We start from the raw sequence: 22827 nt of genomic DNA, 5'->3' as shown, positions 1-22827 counted from the left end.
TTCAGAGTTTACAAGTGCTCCACAGCTGCTATTCATTTATGTCCTTATCAGGGACATCAATAGCGTCCCCTTTTAGAGATGAGAAGGCTGGACCTCAGAGGTCAGTGGCTTGTCAGAGAATAGAGTTAGCAAAGGACAGAACTAGGACTGAAACTCAGGTCTTCTGAATCCAAGTTTAGTGAAAACAAACTGGGAGAAAGAGGTCACCAGCTTTTTACTGGGAGGCTTAGTGGAGACTGAGGGAGGAGACAGAAGCTCATCAGCATCAGCCCATCAGCATACACGATAGCAGAGAAGGAAATTATCATCATTAGACATCTCAAATGATGACAGGGAACTGCTCTGGGCAGTGTGGGGACCTACTGACTGTGGCTGTAACCCCTGAGGGCCTGCAATCTAAGACAAACCCACTAGGAAGAACAAACACTTCTGTGACATACAGATGGTAGAATAAGACAGTCATCTACTACAAGAGTAGAGAGGAAAGCATTTACATCATGTACATGTCCAGGTTAGTTTAGGGTGTGGAGAATATAAATGAAAATGTGGGCAATAAAGAAGCACAAGCCAGGGAAGAAACGCACACACTCACACACAACAATCCAGAAAAGGTCTTCCCGAAGAAAAATACTTTTAGAAATTATTTCCTTTCTCTTTTTTTTAATTTAAGAAGCAGTGAAATGGCTGTGCTGTGGTGACAGTGGAACTGAGAGCATTAGATTTAGAACAGAAACTTATTCTAGACACATGGAACAATTGCAAAGATGGGTGGGAAGGGGATAGGAAGGTAATGTCAGTGGACAAAGACAGCTTTGAGCAAGTGGAAATTCAAGAGAGATTACAACCTGTCTTGACTTTTATGCTAAGTGTCTTAAGTGTTTCCACCCCCACGCTTTTCAGAAAGCTCATGCTCTCCCTATTTCAGGAACATGAAAAATCTCCACGTTTTGAAAACCTGTTTGCAGCAGACGGAGAAGGCAGCAGTGCCATGGTGAAGGAAACGGTGGATAGTGGCCTTGGGTATGCTGGGCCAGAAGTCTCTAGCCATCCTAATGTCCCCAGATCCTACCACCACAGGAGAGGATCCCAGCCACAACTCATTTATTCAGACCCACTAATTATTAGGGAATTTCCAGTTTCCTTCATCAAACCCAAATTCACCTCTTGAGTTTCGGGCCAGTGATTAGATTCTTAATGTAAAAACTTAATGTTGAGTTCTGCTGGAATATAAACATTTCTCAATATATCAATTTAGACTCCAGCCAAGAAGAGAGACTTGTTTATCTCTGTTAATTGTGTTTACTCAAGACATCCTTTGTAAGGTTAATTAGAGAAGCAGCAGTAGAGAACCCTAGGAGTCTGACTTGAGTAAAAATATGCAGAAAGAGTCCCCATACTCTGACTCCTGGCCCTTTGTAGAGCACAGGATCCTTGGAGTCAACCGTGCTGGCTCTAACCATGACCATTTGAGCTATGAGCCAAAGATGGGCAATTTCAGACTTTCAGAAGAAACTACTCATTCCCGATCACCCTGGTTTCTGAGTTGTAACAATTACTAAGATTTGCATGGGTGGTATGAGAAATTGAGGATTCTCATAAGAATGATTCTTACGATTATTATCTTTGCCAACATTTTTCATCTGCCATATTTAAAATATACCATTCTCTGTTCTAACCACTCTACACGTATTAACACATCTAATAACAATCACCAGTAGATAATATAGGTATTATGTCCACATAGATGAGGAACTGACACAGAGAAGTTAAGTCACTTAACTAAGGTCACAAAGCTAGTAGATGAAGGCACAAGGACTTAATTTCCATTTAGCTAAACCTCAATATTTTAAAGGAATGTTCTAGCAAACATCTTATCTCTACATGTAAGTTGCTGTTCTAGGTACTATGCACAAGATGCAAAGAATATATAGACAGTTCCTACAAAAAGCCAATGGACTAGTTGCAGGTATCAGTAACCCTCTCTATGGTGTTTAAGTTCTGCTCCTTATTTTGTTCACCTACAGAGTAGGAAGTTCTAACTAGAAAAGATATAACAATGTTATCTTTTTTAAAAAACAGGTAAGTAATTTTAGGCCAGAGGGAGCCAATTTACTCGTTATCAAAAGCTAGACAATGATTAGTAGCACATTCAAAACTGGAAGCAATTTTTGTAACAACTAATATTTCCAAGTCCCATGTGGCAGAGAGGGTGCAAAGGTCTTACTAGAGCAGAGGTACAAAACAAAGTTTTGATCCATTTGATCAAAATCGATCTTCAATTCTCCTTCAATCCCATCTCTCTTCTTCACCTCCCCCACGCTCGTATTTATTCTAAATTCTTTAACCTTTACTGATCCTCACTCCTCCCTTTCTTCTGCCTCTGGAGTGAAACTATGCCTGGACACCACTGATTTACAGGGGTGGGACTGCAGATAAAGCTGAACTGCTTGAGATTCTTTACCCTTAAGGAGACTTTAAAGGAAGAAAAAATCATGCTTTGGACAGATATTTGTAATTGCCCGAGCAGGAACAAAAGGTAAAACAAAAAGGGGACATGCGTTTTAATGACTTAGGGAGAGGACTTGCAAGCTGCTTAGACTGGGACAAATTAATACTAAATGCAGTGGGGTGGGAACTAGCGGGGAAGCGGTCATGCCCCCCAGTCTTCCCAGGGAGGAAATGCCAAAGCGACGTGCTTCAGAGAAAGCTTTGCGGTTTCTTTCATACGTATATGAAAGGGCCCTTTCTTAAAGGATAGGGTAACTGCGTCTGAAGTCTGCGGGTCCCGTCATTGTGAGGGATCCCCTCACAAAGGGGATGTGAGGGATCCCCTCTCTGGGAGGTCGCAGGGCCCTTTTCTGGAGAAAGACGAGCCGCCTCTCTGTTGTGTGGGAGAGACTATTTCCCGGCGCCTGGGCCTTCTTGTGGGGTCTGCGAGGTCCCCTCCGCCGGGAGGTGGGACCCCGGAGCAGCGCCTCGCCCGCAAAGTCCGTTCTGCCTCACGGCGCAGGACTGGCGGGGGAAGCGTGTAGCAGCCCAGCGCCCCCTCGCGCCGCGTCACCCCTAGGCGTCTGGAGGACCCTGGCCCAGCAGCGGGCCGGGCTAGCAGCCCGCCACGAGCGTGCGTAACGTGCCCCCGCAGCGTGACGCACGGGCCGTGCAGGGGCGGATGCGCTGGATGCGCGCCGGGAGGAGCGCGCAGGGGGCGGAGTGCGGGCGGAAGTCGGCGTCCGCTGAAAGGAGAAAGGAAAGGGAGACGCTGCTGGGTGCGGCGAGGTGAGGCTGGGAACCGGCGGGAGGGCGCCTCCTCCTCCCCCGCCCTCTCTGCTGAGGATGGAAGTGACGACAGCAGCCGAGGAGGTCACTTCCTGCTGGGGTGGATGAGGAGGAGCCGGAGACGCCGCGGAGGAGACCGGACCGAAGACGGACCGTGCCGGGAAGAGGTGAGTCCCGGCCTCGCCTCGGCCGCCGGGGCGTCTGGGTCGGATCCGGGACGCTGGCGGGGACGGCGTCCCTGGGATCGGGGCCGGCTGCCGGGCCGCGTACCCACCCAACTGGGCCTCACCCAGTGCGGGGGGCGGGGGAGGGTGGGAGCCCGTGTCTGTCTGAGGGGCAACAGGGACCCAGGGCAGCGTTCATGCGGTGGCCCCGGCGCAGCCCTGAGGCCACGGTTAAGGGAAGCCCCACCCGGGAGGTGAATGGCAAGGAGGTTCTGGGGGCTGTGGAAGCCAGGACCCGGAGCTGCTGCGGGAAACCCGCAGCGCCAGACTGTGCATGCCTCACTCTTCGGGGAGTGGTCGCGATCAGAGGAAGGGCAGGGGTCCTATGGTTTGCAGAGTTGAGACGAGTGGCTCTACTTGGATGAAGTGTCCTTGCAGTGAATATGCGAAAGGCGTGCAGAGGCGCCTCAGGGCTCCTGGGAAGGGGACTTTTATGGGGAAAATTGGAGAGCTGGAGTGTCAAGAAAGGGCTTCCTTGTCAGGTTATCGTTGCAACGGGATTTGGACCCCATGGTCGTGATGGTTGGAGGGAGTTCTATGGCAGGGTGAAAGGCCTCACGATCTGACAGCGCATCCTAGGAGTTAAGAGTCCAGGGCAGCTTCCTGGAGCAGTGGGGGAATTTGTGTTTTTCCTCCCTCATTGTCACTAAGATGGAAGAGGAAGCTCCTGCCTCAGCCCCGGTGCCTTGTTATTGTGTATCTCGTGTGTGTGTGTGTGTGTATGTGTGTGTGTGTGTGTGTGTTTTCCGTGTCTGTCTTCTCCTTCCTTTGGGGTGTTTATCTTGTCCTCGGCAGCTAGTAGTTTTGTAGACTGACACTTGCTGGTTTCCTTAATGTGTTTGGTGAGAAAAAATATTCAAAAGATCTAGAGGAATCCTAGGTTAGGTGAAATTTCCAAGATAAGGAATTTGTCCCTACCCGGGGGCCACTTAGGCATTCTCTCCAGATTCCTGCTAATGTGGATGCTAAGGGCCTGTCATCCACTCTGGGGAACAGCGAGGGTAGATCTGCCCTCCCTCCATGTCCCTCTGGCAGTTTCACCCCTCCCTCCTTTTTGCTAAGTGATTGACACAAAGCTCCTTGCTGGGACGAACAGGAAATTTATTGAGGAACTGTAAATCTGGATGGAATGAATTCAAATCGCAGCAAGACTCCCTCCACTCACTGGCCAGAAGGGCTTCAGAAATGCCTGCTTTTCATCCCTTCCTGTTAAATGGAGAAAATGTATAATTTTTCTCAAAAAATTTTTGGGAGTTTGTGTGTGTTTTTTGTATAGAGTAAGTGTACATATGATGTGTTTACTTCCTGTATCCCAGGGTATTTTTCAAGGGGGAGGGAGCAGTTTGTGGCTGGGAAGAATCTTCCTTCTCCTATCTCACATAATTCAGTAAAATAAATCAAAATCAGATGTTCATTCTTGAGTGAGAATCAGATGGATTTGGGGTTTTTTCACCCTTTAAACTGGTACATCTTGGTGAACTCAGGCTTGTGTATCTTGGCATGTGGGCTTCTCTAGTAATAGAACACAAACTGACTTGTTTTGGCTGCGTTTTTGGACCCATTTCCCTGTACCTTCCTTTTTTATTTTTATTTTTTTACATTTGAAGGGTTGGTCAGGAGGAGGAAAGCAAATATTAAAGACAGTGTTTACACTTTGTGGTTTAAAGTCAGGTGAGAGATAATTACGGCTTTTGAAGCTGATGACCTGAGGCCCATCATTTGATAACTTGGGGAGTAGCAGTTTGGAGGTGACATGTTTGAAAGAAAGGGAGTTGCATACGGAAAGAACAGGGAAAAGGAAGTTTGGGGAGAAACTGCAGAAAACTTTTGAGAGGATACTAAATAAATAGCATCTTAAAGTAATTGTGTGGCTTGTGTCTCTCAGCAGGCGGGTGAAAATGAAAGCCGGCTGTAGCATCGTGGAAAAGCCAGAAGGAGGTGGAGGTGAGCAGAAGTTAATCATCTCTGATGTACCTGGAAGGTCCCTCAGTGGTTCCTCTCCACTTGAGCTCTGTTCACAAATGTCAGACCATGACTGACAGCCTCTTGGCTAGGTGGATACTGGCAGGACAGTTGTAGGCTTGTTTCCTATGGATGTATATTTAACATGTCTGGTCACCACACCCATATCCCAAGCTTCAGAGTCTCTTTGCTGTCAGAGACACAGTTCCAACCTTAGGGAAAAGGAGTTTTCAGCTGTATTTTCCTGAAACATTAGTTTATCTTTCCTGTTTGTTCCCTTTAGCACTTTCATGTCCTCATAGAAAGTAGATGTATTTAGTAATGTATGAAAAGGTAAGATTAGGACATCTGGTTGCTACTGCCCAACTCTTATCAGATTTGATGGTTGCCACAAGGATAGGTGACTTCTCTGTGCTTTCCTCTCCTCATTGTGGTTAGGCCCAGCTGACTGAGAGTACTTACAGCATGTTTTCAAAGCACTCTAGATTCTGAGCAGTGGAATGTGCAGTTGGGGTTGCTGGTATGTATGTACCTAGCTCTTAACTAGCTTAATCTTGACCTTCTCACATGAAAGGGTATCAGTTTCCTGACTGGGCCTACAAAACAGAGTCATCCCCAGGCTCCCGGCAGATCCAGCTGTGGCACTTCATCCTGGAGCTGCTGCAGAAGGAAGAGTTCCGCCATGTCATCGCCTGGCAGCAGGGAGAGTATGGGGAATTTGTCATCAAGGATCCAGATGAGGTGGCCCGCCTCTGGGGCCGCAGGAAATGCAAACCACAGATGAATTATGACAAGCTGAGCCGGGCCCTCAGGTAAGGGAAAGGATTCCCAAATCTGTGTTAACAGATTGGAAGGAGACTAAGCTGTTTGGTGAGTGCTAGATAAAAAGAGTATCAGGTAATAAAAGACTACACTATCTTAGTGAATAATGTGTCACTTTAAAGTGGGAGTAGAAGAGCTGTTGAATGTGAGTAGCATAGGCACAGGAGGAGAAAAGGCATATCTTTGGTTATACGTAGGAGGGGATTCCAATGTGGCTGGCACTGGATCCTGACAGACAGCTGATTCTGCTCTGTAGTGGGCGAGAGTATATGGTGAAACATGGATTGGAGTTCATTTATAATCCAAAGGATTAGTTTAGACTTCTCTATTAGAATCTGTTAGAATTTCCTTGGGCTCCCCTGGAAGAAACTTAGAAAAGGATGAAGCAAGTCATGGGAGGAAGATTCAATGATACTGACCTATCTATTCAGGAACTGTGTCTGTGAGCTCAGGTTGTCCATAGCCTGCTGCAATATGTCTAAAGATTGATCACTATAAGTTTTCTCAGGTTCTTTTTTCTCCTTGTCGGTCTTACATTTCATAGTCCGTTAGCCTTCAAGGGGCTAGAAGGTAGTTTATGCCCTCTGCTACTGCATAGATGTAAGACTAAAGGTTCCAGATAATTGAAGTTCTCCTGACCTGAAATGTAAACTCTGTGCAGTGGCTTTGCTGTATTTTTTCACATCCCTTTGAGTCTTTGAAGGTGAGGTGGGCCACACTAGCTGTTGTTTTCCAGATCAGGGCATGCCATTGTTTGACTTGCCACCATAAAACTGTTCTACATTCCTTTGTCTGTCTTTTGAGCTTAGGCCTCCAGACTAACCACATCAAGTCTCCCTAGTGACTTGTCTGCCCCCACCTGGGCAAGACCAAAAAGAAAAACTAAGCAGTTAGTGACATGCAGTGCAACTGGAAGGAAACGGACTATAGAATCGAAATTGTAGAGAGATGGAGAAGAAAATGTTTGGGGCTAGGATAGGTGTTCAGAATCTTAAAGTGAAGTTGTCTTTGTAAACCTCTAGGCAAAAACTGGAGCTGAGTTGAAAACTGAGTAAGAAAATTAAGCTCTTAGGTCTCCTAGATCTACCTGGAGGGCCAGGCTGCGAAAGATTGGTAGTGATTTTTGTAAGTAATACTTAGAGCAAGAATTGTTGGTCTCAGTGGCTACCTAAGTGTATTGAAAGCTGTCAGTAGCTACAAGACAAACGGACACGTATTCCTGTTTTTACAGATACTATTACAACAAGAGGATCCTTCATAAAACAAAAGGGAAAAGATTTACCTATAAATTTAACTTCAACAAGCTGGTGATGCCCAACTACCCATTCATCAACATTCGGTCAAGTGGTAAGATACAAACTCTTTTGGTAGGGAATTAATTTTGAATTGAAAAGAATTTTTAAAAATCCAAATCTAAGACATGGCATGTTTAGGAAGATTTTAGAAAGACTAAAATAATGTGATCCTTTGGATTGCCTCAATGTTCTCGCTCAAGTCATCTCACTCATAAAGAGAGTTATAGGCTATGCAGTATCAAGATAGATTTCTTTGGTTTATTTGGTTGGTTCCCTTTTCTGCATATTGTTTGTAATCTCCTAGATACTATTACACTATCTTGTTTGGGAATGATGTTTCATAGGTTTGTGATGATCTTTACGTTCAGAACTCAGTTTTAACACCCAGCCCAGTGGTTCTTTCATAGATGGGAACCTGTTTCTACAAACACTTCCGATTTTCTGTGAAACTACCAAGCTCTCCCTTATCAAGTGAATATCATCAAAACCACAGCATCCTTGATCAGAGAAGGGGGAGGTTCACATGTTTGCAGTGAAAAGCAGTGTCTTTGATCTGCAACAGCAAATCCTCAGAGAACAAGATTCTGGGGTTACTTGACCTTCTCTCCTGTTAAGTGCAATAGGGCTTCCCCTCTTGACTTTCCTGGTTGTAGCTTTCCATCACAGCTCTCCACATTCTCTCTTGATGTTGAAAGCAGTCTCTCAAAAGACTTTGTTGTTGTGTGGTTTTTTGTTTGTGATTTTTTTCCGTATGCAAATCATACTCCTGCCCAAGAAAATACAGTAGTTCCCCTTATCTGAGCAGTATATGTTCTAAGACCCCTAGTAGATTCTCAAACCACAGATAGTACCAAACTCCATTCATATATATGATGTTTTTTCTTCCCTTAACCCCACTCATATGTATCTGTGATAAAGTTTAATTTATAAATTAGGCACAGTAAGAGATTAATGACAATAATAAAATAGAAAAATTATAACAATATGCTGTAATAAACTTAATGTGGTCTTTCTCAAAATATCTTTATGTACTGTACAGACCTATTTTCAGACCTCTGTGGGTAACTAAAACAGTGGAAAGCAAAACCTCAGATAAGAAAGGACTACTGTAGATTGTATTTAACTGTTTTCTGACCAGTCCATCAGTAAGTACTCTGTCATTGTGGCCTTGTATGCTAAGGCAAAGAATGCTGATCATGCAGTAATACAACTTCTCAGAAAAGCTGGAAGAAACCTGAAAAATTAGTGGGGGTGTGGCTGAGAGAGCATAATGTTGAGATCCATTGCAGATATGTAATTACTACACAACAAGTTAGGGCAGTTTTAGCTTGACTCTGCTATCATTACAGTTTCATCTCAACTTCTGTAACCACTCCCTCCTGTCCCTGGGGCATGCATTTAAAAAAAAAAAGTGGTATTGGAATGCATCTCTCTAATTACAACCTGTTTTCTTTCCTTGTGCCTGAGGGAGAGGCGTTAGGAAATCAGACCTGTTCTAGCCACTCAAATCTTGCTTCCTCTATTTCTCACTCTTGCCCCTTCCTCATATGCCTAGAGGAATTGGGAATCTAGATGTATATACCAACAATTTTAAAGAATTTGTTGGTTTTCATACCCCTTCACCCCACTCCCAAAAAAATGTCATCCGTCTTGTTCTTCTGTCTTTGACCCATTTTTATCTATTGAAAATCCAGAACTTCAGCCACTTGGACAACCTAAAATGGGGCATTCATAAGCCCTGGGAAGTAATGTGGTTTTCCAGGTCAAGGAAACCTGGATCCTCACTCTGTGAAGAATCTGATCTAGAACCCAAACAGTAGTGGCCCAGCACACCTGTTCTGCCTGAAGGTGATTGAACCAACATTGATCTTTAACCCAAGCTCAAGATCCTAATCAAAAAAGCCACAAGGGGCTGGGCCAGGTGGCTCATGCCTATAATCCCAACACTTTGGGAGGCCAAGGCCGGCGGATCACTTGAGGTCAGGAGTTCAAGACCAGCCTGGCCAACATGGAGAAACCCCCATCTCTACTAAAAATACAAAAAATACAGGTGGCAGTCACCTGTAGTCCCAGCTACTCAGGAGGCCAAGGCAGGAGAATCACTTGAACCCGGGAGGCAGAGTTCGCAGTGAGCTGAGATCACGCCACTACACTCCAGCCTGGGCGACAGCGAGACTCAGTCTCAATAAAGCACAAGGAAAGCAAAACTGTACATTTCTTTTAGTACATCTATCTCTGCTACCTGGTTGCTCACATCCTAAATATAGACAACTCCAAAGAACTGGTGTCATTAGTTTATAAAGAACTTTTGACCAGAAAGGCCAAATGTTGTTTAAGATTAACTTTATGATAACAAAGGAATGTAACATTTATTGAACATCTACTTTATGGAGGTACTTTTGCTTAGTAGTTTTGTGAATTACGTTATTCAACTCTTCAGCCCAGTAAAGTGAATGTCTTGATATCCACATTTTACAAATGATAAAATTAGGAAAATGACAGCAAAGTTAAAGACTGATCAGGGTAAGTTGAATAGTTATCTATTGAACAGTTTCTCGGGAAACAATTCCTGAGAGATTGAGCTATTGAAATCTAGCCCTTATTTAATAGAACATACATTCCTCCTCTAGATTGTGATTCATTTGTTCAACAGATAATGGGAGTTCTTTACCTCAAGGAACTTACAGTTTAGCAGGAGAGATAAGATATGCCGGGTTTAATACAATGTGAAATGTGATAAGTACTCTAAATAGAGCTGTGTGGATTTAGATCCTGGAGGCCATTGAGATCATGTCTACAAGGTGGGTTGATACAGTTGGGGTATTCTGGTCTGTGTATTTTATCATGAAAAGCATCCTGTATAATACATTATTAAAATATTTTCTTATATTTGCATAAGAAGCATTGGAAAGATACAGAAGATACTGTCAGGATGGGGGCAGGACAGACCAGTTCAGGGATGGACTTGATACCTCTCAGTCTATGCCTCTGTACTCCCACCAACCCCAGTTTTTTTATTTTTATTTGGGAAAACTCCAAACCTACAGGAATACTGGAAAAAGGACAGTAAACACCCATATATCCTTTATCTAGATTCACTAATGGTTAATATTGTAGCCACATTTGTTTTATCTCTTTCTATTTATATATACTTTTTAAATCTTTTGAGATTAAGTTGCAGACATCATGACATTTCGTCCCTGTGTACTTCAGCTTGTATTTCCCAGGAACAAGGACATTCTCCTCCATAACAACAATAACATTACCACACCCAGGATGTTTACCGTTGATATAATTCTATTATCTAATACATAGTCCATATTGGAATGATAGTTGTCTTTTTAAGGTTTAAATTTTGTACCATGATTAATAAAAAAATTATTTAACAATGACATGCAATTTGCTATGCTTGGTACTATTCTAAGGGCTTTGCAAATGTTAACTCTTAATCCTCATAACAATAGGCCCTGTTCTGACCTATTTTACAGGTAAGGAAACTGAGGCACAGAGAGGTAAGCTATCCAGAGGCACATAACTAGTAAGTGGTAGGACCGAGATTGGAACCTAGGCAAGGACCATATGAATTCCATTTTGCCAGAGGGAGTCAAAGATTCCAGTGTGCTTCTTGTACTAGGCTACAAGGTAGAAGGTGCCAGAACTGAGATTCAGACCCAGTTTTTTCAACCCCAGTACTTGAATTTCATGGTGACTTCATGGAGGTGGGCTTCTAAAGCGATGGTATTCAAACTTTCTTTTTTAGCAGCAAACTTTTTTTCTAAGCAAAATCTTAGGTTTGATATCTCAACATATAAAAGTAGGGCTACTCCAGTTAATCAGATATAAGGGTTCCAGAATGCTAGAAGCAATGCTTCCCAGTATTGCTTCTAGTCTCACCTCCCATTATTCCACCTAAATACATTAGGAAAATACTGCTTATTATGTTTCCTTTACAGTATACCTTAACGTATGTAAAGACTGAGATATCCTCCAGTTTATTTATTTATTTTTGTTTTAATAAAAAACTAGATTTTGGGCCAGCACAGTGGCTCACGCCTGTAATCCCAGCACTTTGGGAGGCGGAGGTGGGTGGATCACGAGGTCAGGTGTTCGAGACCAGCCTGACCAATATGGTGAAACCCCGTCTCTACTAAAAATACAAAAATCAGCCAGTCATGGTGGTGCGCACCTGTAGTCCCAGCTACTTGAGAGGCCGAGGCAGAAGAATTGCTTGAACCTGGGAGGCGGAGGTTGCAGTGAGCCAAGATCGTGCCACTGCACTCCAGCCTGGGCGACGGCGAGATTCTGTCTCCAAAAAAAAAAAAAAACGAAACTAGATTTAACCAAGCATTTCTAAATTGCTTAGGAGACAAGACCTTTCCCTGCACATTATACTTCATTCTTCTGAATACATAGAAGTGGCTTTTTGCTTTTCAGTAGATGTACTCTTAATTAAAAGTCAAGATCCAAAAGAATCAAAAAGGGTAGAATTGTAGCCACTGTAATAAGCTAGTAGAAGAATACATTTGGCCTGGGACCCTCTTGGCTCTACCCAAATCATTTGCAAGGTCATCCATCTGTTCTTCCTAATTTTAAGATTAAATCAGTGGCTTTATTTTTTTTTCAATCTGTGATTTTGTTTTTAATTATCGTCTTACAATCTTGCATAATTTTTAAATTTGTTTATATTTCCTCTACTTACTTCCTTCCTTTTAAATTGCCAAAAGCACCATTTCCAATCACAAATACACAGCAGTTCTACAGTGTTATGTTTCTGAATGGCTGCTTAAAGACAATCCCAAATTATAACTTAGTCTGAATTAGATGGTAAAGAATTCAAGAGTGAAGTTTAACTTGCTACTATTTTTAAAGCATCTGATGCTATAGATCACCTATAAAATGTGAGAAGTGTTAAATCTTTATTTGATATTATACATAAACCCACGAAAATGCCTTTCAATAAGTAAAAGGAATCACTTTAGATACAGAGAATTCTAATTAGATTGGCTATTATTGTTAAGGCCAAAAATATAAAAAGTAGACATTGCTACCTTATCTTCAGCCCTTGCCTTTAAGAGGCAAATGAACATAAAACACTGGTGAATCTTGCTTGGTTCTGAGACAGTGAAGGAATTTCCCCAGTATTTAAATATATTCACATAACCAGTTATATAAATCTAAATATAAAACCATTCTCCAATAAGTTTTAAGATGGCATTCATCATCTTTGTGAAAAGTTGAACATTACTAATGAAGTCCAGTCATATATTTAGAAGGGGTAAACAGTGATAGATAGCATTTACTAAATCGGAATTACCATTAAAATTCCAAAAGCCAAACATATTCATCTAACCTCAAGTCAGTCTTAATTAAATCAGGACTGCCCAACAAAAATCTGTCATTCATGATCTGGATTCTGGTTTATGAGATCTGTTAAATTATGGTACACATAAAAAAGTCATGAGGCATTTCTGTTTTGCAATAAATAAGGCAGTGTCCAATTATTATCCATTAGTAGCTTTTTTGAGATAAGCTATCAAGTCTGCCCTTTTCTGCCTTAATGTCGGCAAAGATCATTTTTGTTCCAGGGATATACTTCTTGGGATTCTCCAAATACTCCATCAGTATCCTCTCCCCAGGTAATGCCTTTGTTCTTATTGGCATCTGTGTAAAAGAATCCAGTGGCCTGACCTGTCTTCCACCCAAAGAGACATGGAGATTAGACCCAGTCTCGTGCTTGCCTCCCTTTTCCACAGTGTGGCACTGGGCACACTTCTGAACACAAATCTTCTTGCCTTTCTCAACATCACCCGTATTTAATTCTCTCTTTCATCACTGGCACTATGAAGGCTCCTGCTCGGAAGCCGGATGTCCTGCTCTCTAAATCAGTGTCTTAAAAAAAAAAAAGTCCTGCAGAACAGTTTTCTGTGGAACATTAGTTTGGGAAATGAGGCTCTGGCATAGTGTTACTCAGTCACATGTACCTAGAAAGCTACAGTCTTACAAATACCAGCAGACTCCAGAGTCTGCTAGACCAAGAGGAGAAGGCATCAGCTGATTGGGAGCAATTCATAACCATACCATATCTGCGTACCTTTTTTGTTTCCACTCCTAGATCACTATACTGTCGCTTAAAATTTTGTTTTTTTCTATTTTTTTCTCCTCCCTTTTTCCTTCTTCCTTATTCACCTTTGCCTCAGAACCCTGCTGACATTATTATAGAAGCTGCTGACACCTCCCAGGAACCCACAGGTCCCTGAGACTTCAGATAGCATACCTTTTTCATGTCTTATCAGGAGGACCACTGGGGGAAGTTGAGAACTGTGAGCCACTAAAGTTGACGGGCTGGGCGCAGTGGCTCACACCTGTAATCCCAGCACTTTGGGAGGCTGAAGCAAGTATATCGTTTGAGGCCAGGAGTTCGAGATCAGCCTGGCCAACATGGTGAAACCCGGTCTCTACTAAAAATAACAAAAATTAGCCCGGGCATGGTAGCACACGCCTGTAATCCTAGCTATTCCAGAAGCTGAGGCACGAGAATCACTTGAACCCAGGAGGTGGAGGTTGCATTGAGCCAAGATGGTGCCACTGCACTCCAGCCTGAGCAACAGAGTGGAACCCTGTCTCAAAAAAAAAAAAAAAAAAAAAAGTTGACATAAATAGCACAGTGTATGTTATCACTTAGAGCTTTACATTACATTTTAGTAAGCAAACTTGGAAGAAGGAATAGTAGGTCCTGGATTTTCTCCCAGCCTCCTTAATGTTTGAAAGCAGTTTGGAAATGGAGATCATTCAGTAGAATTTGTTAGAGGAATATAGATTTGGAGAGATTGAAAAATATTTGAATCTCTGTGAAGCAGTGATTGTATATCAGGAATGATAAAACACTTGGCAATAAGAACTTAACAAATGTGTAGCCTTTTTAAAAATTAAACTGTTTTTACTAAAACATGTTCAGTGTATGTGAGGTATAGGGTCTTTGAGTTTTTAATGCACTACTTTCCATGCGTGTCATTTCCAGTTTTGTTGGTTTGTTTTTTGGTTTGGTTTGTTTGCTTTTTATATGCAGCCAAGCGGTGCATCCAGGAATGGGGCCTTGGCCCAAGCAGAGCTTCTCTGGAGGTGCAGTCAGCCAGAGCAGCGCTGCCCCTCCCCACAGTCAGCCAGAGCAGCTCTGCCCCTCCCCACATCGCATCTCGAAATATATCTGTATTCCAACAAGGAAAAATGGGATAGCATGTGGGTAGTCTAGGCAGTGAGTAAACATCAGATGTCCTCTTGGATCTATATGTTGTTATTATTTTCTATCTTAAATGTTCTCGAATGTTTATATTTCAGTAAACCTCTACCTCGTCACACACACACACGAATATATATATATATGGGCAAAATTATGGAAATAAGAAAAGACTATTTGCAGAGCCAAAAATTGAAACAGGTAATATATACACAATATTTAGAGTTGCAGAGGAGAAGGCTCTTGTACCCATTCATTCATTCCACTTAATATTTATTGTGTACAGGAAGTACACAACTGTTAAGCCCTGAACTGCGAGGTGTACAGTTGTGAACAATAGGAAGTCCCTGCCATGTGGAATTTAGGTTGTAGAATATGGATAAGCAATTACAATGTTTTTGACAGTAAGGAGTACTGTGAAGACAGTAAAGAGCCTAGAGAAGGATGACAAATTGAGTAGAAGCAGCTGAGCAGTAGTTACTAGGAAGTTGGAGAACTATGGGATTCAGTCCAGTTGGAATGATTGTTTCCTGTTACTACTAAATATTTTGCACTTAGTTAGCATAAGTGATGATAACGAATGAGCAGTCCTCTGATGCAGGCTTTTGTATTTTCCACCATCACAGGTGTGGTTCCTCAGAGTGCGCCACCGGTGCCAACAGCCTCTTCCCGGTTCCATTTCCCACCTCTGGACACCCATTCTCCAACCAGTGATATGCAGCCGGGACGGTTCTCTGCTAGCTCCCTAACTGCTTCTGGCCAGGAGTCCAGTAATGGTACTGATAGAAAGACTGAGCTTTCAGAGCTGGAGGATGGCTCAGCTGCTGACTGGCGCCGGGGTGTGGATCCCATGTCCTCCAGGAATGCCGTTGGTGGAGGAGGGATTGGCCATCAGAAACGCAAGCCTGACATAATGCTTCCTCTGTTTGCTAGGCCAGGGATGTACCCTGACCCCCACAGTCCCTTCGCTGTTTCTCCAATCCCTGGCCGGGGAGGTGTCCTTAATGTCCCCATTTCACCAGCCCTCTCCCTGACTCCCACCATCTTCTCCTATAGCCCATCACCAGGCCTGAGCCCTTTCACCAGCAGCAGCTGCTTCTCCTTCAACCCTGAGGAAATGAAACACTACCTTCATTCTCAAGCTTGTTCTGTGTTCAACTACCATCTGAGTCCTCGGACTTTTCCCCGTTACCCGGGGCTCATGGTTCCACCACTGCAGTGCCAAATGCATCCTGAGGAGTCAACTCAGTTCTCCATCAAGCTGCAGCCCCCACCAGTTGGGCGGAAGAACCGGGAGAGGGTTGAGAGCAGCGAGGAGTCAGCACCAATCGCCACGCCCACCATGGCTTCTATTGCCCCAAGAATCAAGGTGGAACCTGCCTCTGAAAAGGATCCTGAGAGCCTCAGGCAGTCGGCACAAGAGAAGGAGGAGCACACTCAAGAAGAGGGCACTGTGCCAAGCAGGACCATTGAAGAGGAAAAAGGCACCATCTTTGCCCGTCCTGCTGCACCACCCATCTGGCCCTCCGTGCCCATTAGCACCCCAAGTGAAGAACCTCTGGAGGTGACTGAAGACAGTGAGGACAGGCCTGGCAAAGAGCCCAGTGCACCTGAGAAGAAAGAAGATGCCCTGATGCCCCCCAAGCTTCGGTTGAAGCGGCGCTGGAATGATGACCCTGAAGCCCGAGAGCTGAGCAAGAGTGGCAAGTTTCTCTGGAATGGGTCAGGACCCCAGGGCTTGGCAACAGCAGCTGCTGATGCTTAGAACTGGAAGTGGATTAGGAGCTGTTTATACTATAATCAAATACATACATGTATTTATGTAGCAAGATTTCAGGGTGGGGGGAGGGAGTTAAACTGGTTTGATCATTCTAGGGGCATAGACTTGTATTTTTATGTTTTGGGGATGGGATGGGGTTATCTTCTGTTGTAAATTAGGTGGGATATGAACACACTTATTTTCCTGGTGAGTAGGACACAGGGAGGGTATTGAACTCAAAGGAGAGGGAGCCTCTATTTCTTGTTGAGGCTTATACTTTCTGGCAAGGAAACTCCCAAAGGGCCAAGATACTTTTTGGTCCCACGATAGTTCAGGTTCCAGACTTCTTTCTTTTCTATTGTATTTATATGTGGAAAGCCATTAATGAATTTATTTTGCTCCAAGAGATATACATAAAAGGGAAAACAGCATGGTTGGGAGGTTGAGCAGTAAGAGACCATTAATACTAAGTATTTTGCCTGAAATGCTTCTTTATTTCAGGGAAGGAATAAGATAATCTCAGACTTACTGGGGTGGGGCTTGGGGAATGTTCGGATGTTGCTCTTTTTCTTCTTCCCTTTTTTTTTGGTTGATGTTGTTTGGCATTTTTTTCTTTTCCTTTTTAAAGAAAATGTTTTCAGGAAACATGAACAAGCATACTGCCAATTATAGTGGGGCTGGGAAGGCACAGGAGCTGGTGACCTCTCAGCTGCATAGTTGAGACGGCAAACCCTGCTGTGAGCTTCTCAGACTTTTCACCTACTTCACCTATTAAGAAGCCATGAGGAGTTGTAAACTCTTGTTCAGGGAAGAAAAGAGGGCAGGAGGAAGTAACCCAATGCCTTTAAATACAAAACAAATGAAAAACAAAATACTCATTTTTCCTTTTCTGTTGTGGGTTTGGGGAGCCAAACCAAAGTGTGACTGTGAGCACGTTCACCAAGAGGCATGACAACATTATTGAAGAGGTCTTTCCATTATGTCTGGTTCTCTTATTTTCTTAAGTCAAGCCTTAACTATGAACATACTTTAAGATGATACGGGTCTGTCACCATAAACCTGTAAAAGGGCATGGACAGCTTTTCAGATAATCCAGGAATGTTAAGACATGGCTAAGTTTCTAGCTGATATTTAGTCATTCCCTCTTGATATTGTTGGGATGGGTAGCCAAAAGGCAGGCTTGTGGGAGTTAAGAGCCGATGATACCTGGAAACGTGGAAGGTAGCTGGGGGTACAAGTGGATGTTTGTTGAGACTGAAGGAAGAGGTGGAAAGAAGACACAGAAGGCAACCAGATGCCAAAAGGCCTGGCATGAATGAAAGAGTTGGTGTCTGTCCTGTTGTGGTGTTCCCATTCTTGCCATACCCATTTGCCCAGATTGTTCTGATTCTCATGTTCAATTGACTATCCCACATGAGACTCCAGTTTATAGGCAGTGAGGAATTGTTTCTTCTTGGGAAATTTCCTTCCAACAACTTCAGAGGAATGGGAAAGTATTAATCTTACGTGAAGCAAAAGAGCCTGGATTGGGGCAGAGAGAAAGAAGCAGCAGCCCACCTTCTGTGTGTGTGCACATGTGCCTATGTTGTGTACGTCGGTACCTGACTGTGGCTCAGATCTGCGTTGCAGCAGGGAGAGAAGAAATCACTCCATATCTGATGAGAGGAAGGGTGGCACAGAGATGGTGTCTACAATTAGAGACATTTCCGACTCCACCTTAGCCTAAGCAAACTTTGTATACTGAGTAACATTTGAAGGTTGTCTTTTAATGGTGGGGGGTGTTTTTTCCTTTTTAAACTACAGTGCTTGCACAAGAGAGGGAGGGACTCAGAAGAGGTTAGGGCAGGTGAGGGAGACAGTAGATGGCCTAGGATGACTTGAGTCCATCATATTATTGCTTGGCAGGTGTCCTCCCCCATGTTTGATTCAAATTCCGTGAGTGACCTACCTTTCCCCAGGAATGGGAGTGAGAGGGTGGTCGCCAGCAACTCAGTCTGCACAGGGCTCCCCGTTCAGGCTGCCTTTGGTGGTTGTGCTTTTGTAAGTTTCTTTCTCTGCACTTCGACTTACCTCTGAATCAGAAAGCAAGCCCAGCAGGTGAATGAGGGATGTCTGCTTGGCATTGCCCAATCTAACCAGGGAGGCTGGCTGGCCACCCACTGTCCACTAGAGGGGAGAGCCAGCAGGTGTTGGTATGAACTCAGGAATAGAAACATGAGGCCTTTTTAAATAAGAGGGAGAAGAATCCATGATGCATACCTGTAACCCCCTAGAACCCAAGTGCCAGAATTAATTCCTAGATGCTGCTTCTGTTTGAACAAAACGTCACTGCTTTTACACTTGAAAAAAACACATTCGAAAAATGTTCAACTCCATGAAAATATTTTTTGGCTTTAAGAAATTGTTTGGTGTTTAACTGTTTCCTTTGATTGCCATTCCACCAGTAAATTGTTGGTTGATTTGCACTGCACTCTGGGGTTGGGGTTGGGAGGGGAGGGTCCTTATACAGAGGGGTTGCTCAGGAAGTGGGCCAGGGAATGTGGAGGTCGTTGACATTGCCTGGGACAAAAGAGTGGGAGATAGTTTTTCCCCCCTCAGCCCACTCCTGGTAGCAACTGTCGCCAGCCTGGTACAAAGTCAGTCCTTTCTCTTCTGTGAGCATCTCATCACTGTCCAGCAGCAGGTGGAAAAAGGGGGACAACAACCAGACCTATTTTTTCTCCCCCATTTTTTCCAAATTTTGCTGTGCCAAATGTTTAAAATTTTACAAATATAAATCTATTGAAATTTCATTAATCAAGAGCTTCTTTGTGTAAAATTTGCTTTTTTAGCTATAGAAAAAGAAAACAGTAAATATCTCTTAATGGCATCCAGCCTTGCTGAGCTCACCTTTTTTCCTGAAGAAGGGGTAGGAGTGAAATATTTAATATAAACATTTCACCAAGTCCCTTCACCCTAATTTTGAAGCTGCATTAAACCCAACTCACTAACACAGGGAATGATTGCACCCTAGTCCTCTATGGGCCAAGAAACTTTCAGAAGCATTAAAAAAATAGTCGAAGTATATCACTTCTCACCAAGTGGGTAGAGTCAGTTGGCTGTTTGTCCCTTGTTTTTTATTTATTCCATAATTATGTTTGTGCTTTTTGTTTTGTAAACAGTAATGAAACTTACATTTTTACTTTGTTTAGAAAGCTTTGATTCAATCTTTCAAGAACTGCTCCATTCTTGGTTTCTTCTTAGGGGGAAAAAAGTTACCAGTTAATTTTTTTTGAGATATTTAAGCATTCTTTGAGTTACAGAGTTGTGATGCAGGGATTTGTGAATGAGACATTTACATGTGAAAGGTGACTTCACTAGTTACCTGCTTAAGCAGAGTAAAGTGTGTATATGTACATAAAATGTAAGTAATCTTAACTCCATTGTGCAGTGCCTTTTAGATGTTCCGCTTTCTATAAAGTCTTCAAATTTTTGCATATATATTATATATATATGATGTAATGTTATAGAAATATATGTATAATATACATATTTTTTCCAGGGGTATCTGATAGCTCTGTATTTTGTTATGGAAGTTGAAAGAAGTATTTTACCTCAGAAATTAAATAAAAAAATACTTTTAAGTAATGTTTGCTGAGAGTTGGTTTTGTTGTTCATCATACACTGTGCTGGGGTGGTCATGCCAGAGAATTTGTCAAGTCCGTCCTCGCTCACCCACCCGCATGCATTGTTATTCCTATTGTACAGGTACCAACATAGTAAGGAAATAGGTCTCTTAACAGTTCTGGAGATTTTCCATTTTCTTGAGTGAATGGCTGCTACCAGTTAACACTAACTGAAGCCAGAGACCCAAGTTAGGTGGAAATTTCTATCTCAAGATTATTGTGAGGATTCTTTAAGAGTACATGTCAAAGCCAGACACAAAAGACCACACACTGCCTGATTCCTTTTACATGAAGTGTCCAGAATAGGCAAATCTGTAGAGACTGAACACAGATTAGTGGTTACCAGGGAAAAGTGGGGAGTAACCATTAACAGGTCAGATTACCTTTTTAGGGTGATGAAAATGTTCAGGACTTAGTAGTGATAGTTGGACAACTATTTGAATATAACAAAAACTACTGAATGACAACCACTCTGAAAGGGTGAATTTTATGGCATGTAAATTATATCTCAGTAAAGGTGGTTTCATTGGGTGTTTTGGTGTTTACGTATAAAACACCTTTTTTAAGGGCAAACCAGTACTAAGGAAACAGTATTTCCCAGTAGATGACAAGAATCCAAAGGGGTAGGAGGGGATAATGGTGGAGTACTGAATATCATATAACATACTTCAAGAAAAATGGAGCCAGACAGTAATCTCATTTCACCCATAGGAGATGGGCAAAGTGACTTTCTGGAGGTCCCAATATGCCAGGTGTTCAATTTGGCCTCTATTAAAGGACGCTGTGAGTAGGGAATTGAGTGGTGAGGGATGTGGCTGAAGAGGCCGACTGGGATGGATTACGAAGGGTTGCATTTTAGTCTAGCAATGGCCATCCCTGGTATTTCACAAAATAGCGGGCTGAGCCAGGGAGGACCATCGAAGGACATTGCCCTGAGAAACTGTAACTACCCTGTCAGTATCTCTGCTCAAAAAGACAACTCATTTAGGTAAGAAAAAGGAAAAGTGATGGGCTGACTGGTCGACGCCCTGAAGTAACCAAGTCAAGAAAATGGGTATGGGCTTGGATGAGACCCTCCAGCTGGGAGAGCCTCCTGCTTCTCTCCCCTCCATATTGCTGAAAGCAAAAGGAGACTTGTTTAGGAATGAACTTGCACATAGCTTTGAGACCAGAATCCCAGACATCTGGTTCTGCCAGCCTAAGTTGGCCACTCAGTGCTTAGAATTGGATGGTGATTATTTGAATTCTGAGCAAAGAAAGAAGAGTGACAGCATGTGGAAAAGAAGTAAGGAAAGAGATGAGGCCTGGAGGGTGAGGACAAAGGGGAAAGGTAAGCCTCAGAGCTCTTCATGGTGAGTTAGGGAATAACCAACTCACCATGATTTCCCTGTTAACGGTCTTTAGCAGGGGCCCTTCATAACCTGGCCCCTGATTTCCCTTCCAGCCTCATCCTTCACCACACACCCATGCGGACACACTCTCTCCCACACTACACAAAGCCTAAGCTGTGCCCAGAACAGCCAGTGCAAATACAGCAGTTGCCCTGTGCCAGGACCGACTTGTATCAACTCATTTAAGCCTCATGACAACCTTTTGAGGTAGGAGCTGTGTTTATTGCCATTTTATTGTGGGCACACTGAGTATCAGAGGAGCTAACTGGCTTGCCCAGAATTCACGCCCCAGTTCCTGTGCTCATAACCACTCTGCTGCAAGGCCTCTCTGCCATGCTGACAAACTGCCCATCAGCTCTGTCCCTTCTGCCTGGAACATCCTTCTTTCCCCCACTTCACCAGACAATTACATCTTACCATGCAGCATTCAACTCAGATGCCATCGCCTCCATGGCCTTTCCTGGAAGGTCAGGGGGCACTCCTGCGTGTCCTGTCACAGCCCTCACCACACTGTGTTGTCATTGCCTGCTTGTCTGGCTTTTCACAGAACAGTCAAGAAGCCCCAGGCCAGCGCAGGGTTCAATTCAGCAGCCTTTCTCCGGTGCCTAGCACACTGCCTGGAGCCTGAGGATGCTTGATAAATGTTTAACAAGTGAATAACAAGAGACATATGAGGAAGGTGTGACTGTTGGAATAGAAGATGCAGGTTTGGAATAAGGATGGGCAAAGGGATGAGGGGAGAGTGACATGGGTATAGTGTCAAGCTCCCAGCCCCAGTGTAGGGGCCGCCTGCCCAAGGAGCTGTGCCTTGAGGCCCCTGTTCGATCACAGCCTTCTTCCACCCTCCTGGCCCCTGCGTCTACCATGGCTCCCTGCCTCTGCTCTATCTTCAGCCTCTCTCCTCCCCTCTATCTGCAACTGTACTCTCTCCCCGCTTCCTTCAACCCTGCCTCCCCTCAGGATACACACAGGATATATTTGTGGGGTATTGATCTACTCGAGCAGAATGTGCAAGAGAAAAACGAACTGAAATTATAGAGAACCCTCCCACTAAGGGTGCTCCCTGGCCTCCCAGTTTCCGAGACACCTATAATCCTGAAGAGCCTCACCTGGGCTTTCCCTTCCTGCTCCCTCCCTAGGATTCAGGCAGACTCACTAATTCCAGCTTCACTCACCCACCTCTTGTTCCCACCCCCAAA

The 22827-nt window shown here is 43.6% G+C and overlaps 1 protein-coding gene across 2 annotated transcripts; it reads left to right on the top strand.

Annotated features, from left to right (window-relative positions):
- Window positions 1-2779: 2779 nt before the first annotated feature.
- On the top strand, window positions 2780-20199 carry ETV3 (ETS variant transcription factor 3). 2 transcript variants are annotated; one of them, XM_063624905.1, is made up of 5 exons: window positions 2780-3443; window positions 5389-5444; window positions 6037-6274; window positions 7516-7631; window positions 15440-20199. In XM_063624905.1, the coding sequence occupies exons 2-5, from the start codon at window positions 5399-5401 to the stop codon at window positions 16576-16578; spliced, it is 1539 nt and encodes a 512-aa protein (XP_063480975.1). In that variant the 5' UTR covers window positions 2780-3443; window positions 5389-5398; the 3' UTR covers window positions 16579-20199. The 2 variants fall into 2 exon arrangements, with proteins under 2 accessions (XP_063480975.1, XP_063480976.1); XM_063624906.1 differs by having other exon boundaries at window positions 5386-5444.
- Window positions 20200-22827: the final 2628 nt, after the last annotated feature.

The sequence above is a fragment of the Symphalangus syndactylus genome, chromosome 12, assembly GCF_028878055.3.
Source record: "Symphalangus syndactylus isolate Jambi chromosome 12, NHGRI_mSymSyn1-v2.1_pri, whole genome shotgun sequence".
NCBI lineage: Eukaryota > Metazoa > Chordata > Mammalia > Primates > Hylobatidae > Symphalangus > Symphalangus syndactylus.
Note: the sequence above shows the minus strand (reverse complement) of the source record. Positions and strands in the feature narration are given on the sequence as shown.